The sequence below is a fragment of the Sprattus sprattus genome (assembly GCF_963457725.1).
Source record: "Sprattus sprattus genome assembly, chromosome: 5".
Lineage (NCBI taxonomy): Eukaryota > Metazoa > Chordata > Actinopteri > Clupeiformes > Clupeidae > Sprattus > Sprattus sprattus.
Window position 1 is genome coordinate 2,745,532 of NC_137924.1, and position 2,500 is coordinate 2,748,031.

Here is a 2,500-nt window from a genome sequence, read left to right on the forward strand (position 1 = left end):
TTGGGGTATTCTTCCTTTGTTAAGAAGCTTTAAAGTTGGTAGGAGAAGATAGGCCTTGTTAGTAGACAGTGAATTGGGTACCTTAAGCATTGTGACTGTGGGTTAAGTTACACCTCGATCAGCAGACACCGGGTGGACAGAGTGTGTCACTTTTTTATATGTGTGTGTGTCTGTGTGGGTTAGTAAATGTGTTTGTGTCTACATGTGTGTCAGTCTTCTCATGTGTGCTTCTGTCCATCTCTGTGTGTGTGTGTGTGTGTGCGTCTGTGTGTGTATCTACAGTATGTGTATGTGTGTGCGCACTTACACACTAACTCCCTTCTTATGAAACCCAAACACACCAACTCCTCTCTGGTACTTACCAGCATAATCACCTAAAGAAGCCAGAAACAGAGATGAGATCATTAATGAGGCTCAATGGAGACAAACTCACACTAGAATGACCTTCATTCAAACATTACATCAACACATATGGCAGCAGTTCTAACACTTCACCTGTGTGTGTGTGTGTGTGTGAGTGTGTGTGTGTTAGGGATGTGCATCTCATCACTGAGGAAGATGCGATACACATCTCGATGCACTGCCAACGATCCGATACATTAAAGATACATAAAAGCAGTTACTAATGCGATACGATACGATTCACCCCTATTGCGATGCAGTACGATTCGACACGATGCGATTCAACAAGGTGCGATACAAAATAATGCAATTTTATATTATTCATAATGATTCATTTATTTGTCATACAACAAATCATTAAAAAGGTATCTGACAAAATATAACATGTATATGTAACGTGTGTAAGTGTTCTCTAAATGTCTTATTTTTTTATTTTTAACTGTAGGCCTACCAAGCAGTCACAACACAGTTTGCTTCATCCTAAACATGTGGATCAAATGCCTCACGCAATCAATTTAACTTATTTGCCCTATTTTAAGGTTTTTCTTTAGGTTTTGAGTTGATCCACATGATCAGGATGAAGAAAAAAGTATAATGGAGACTAGCTGCTAGATTTCCTTTTCCAATTTAAGGAAGGCACAGGTAAATTCAAGTAACAAATAGAGAGTTTAGCTACGGTATATGGAGTATATTCTTACCTCTTCCTCCATCATCACCTCTGCTATTATTTTTAAAAATACCATGTCCTTGGTGCCGTGGTCTTCAAAGAAAGACAGGTCTTTGAAACGTGGTTCAAGCGCCAGTGTTGTGTCTGAACGCGTTCATTGAATGAAAGTTCATGAACTCGTTCATAATTTTGGTGAAAGTGAACTGAACGTAGGGTATTACTGTCTGATTAACGATACTGTGAGCGTGTTCATTCTGGTGTCTGAGAACTGCACGTTCACTCTTTTTAATTTCGTTCAATAAAGTGCTAGATTTCTAGAGACTTCCATGCGAAAAACACCGTTAGTAATAGTCGCTTATCCCACTGTCTATTCCTGTGAGAGCCCCGAAGTTGTGTAGAGGCCGAGAGCGGTATTGCAGACAGATAGTGATTTTAGAAAAGTTATAGACTTCACGAGAAGCGGCCATTAACAGCAGTGGAGATGAGAGCGCGTTTAAGAAAGAGTAAGAGAGGTGGAATCTATCTAAATATAAAATGATTGGTCTTGTATTGAGATTATACCGATACAAAAATGTTAGAACCGATGCATCGCGATTCATCTCACATTGTATCCGGTCCACACTTTTTTGATCCGGGCCATCGTATCGTGAACTTTTATGCCGGTGCATCGTGGCGAACCGGTGAATCTTCCCATCCCTAGTGTGTGTGTTTGTGTGTGTGTGTGTGTATGTGAGTGAACGTGCACACTAAGGCCTGATGACCCTTCCCTTCTAATGAAACCCAAACACACCAACTCCTATCTGGTACTTAACGTGTGTGTGTGTTTGTGTGTGTGTGTGGTGTGTGTGGTTGTGTTTGCGTGTGCGTGTGTGCATATGCGTGTGTGTGTGTGTCTGTGTGTGTGTGTGTGTGTGTGTGTGTGTGTGTGTGTGTGTGTGTGCGCGCAAGCATGTGCGTGTGCCGGCGCGCATGAGTGTGTGTGTGTGTGTGTCCATTGTACCCCTGTGCAGTCCTGATACCCCCGTACCTGTCAGTGGGGTAAATTCTCCTTTTTGCCTCATCTCCTTTCCACTGCACTTAATGGAGTTTCTCTCCAGAACAGCAGGCTTGTTCCCTCCATCCTTAACTCTCTGTTCCACAACAGCTCAGATCAGTGGAAGCTGCTGCTATGAGCCCTGAGTGTGTCTTTAGTAGAAAACTAAACTTCCTCAACACTGACGGTGTTAAACACTACAGAGATGATCTTCATGCTACTAGCTCAGTCTACTTATCTAACAGTATTCCTGAAGGCAGCAGCAAAACCAACAATCTCTTCTCAACTATCAGTTATTATAACACTTTTGATCACATTAAGAAATATAGCTCTTGTTACGTTATGCTACACCATTAACCAGACTGTTGAGTCCAGTGTAACACATGACTTACCAGTGT

General features: G+C 41.8%; 1 protein-coding gene across 1 annotated transcript in view; it reads right to left on the minus strand.

Annotated features, from left to right (window-relative positions):
- LOC308365566 (uncharacterized protein) overlaps positions 1 to 2,500 on the minus strand; it is a gene marked incomplete at both ends in the record, with an annotated part of 30,948 nt that overhangs the window by 25,230 nt on the left and 3,218 nt on the right. The window contains one exon of the mRNA XM_080839034.1: positions 363 to 374. Within this exon, the coding sequence (XP_080695160.1) occupies positions 363 to 374 (12 nt within the window). The remainder of the gene's footprint in view (positions 1 to 362; positions 375 to 2,500) is intronic.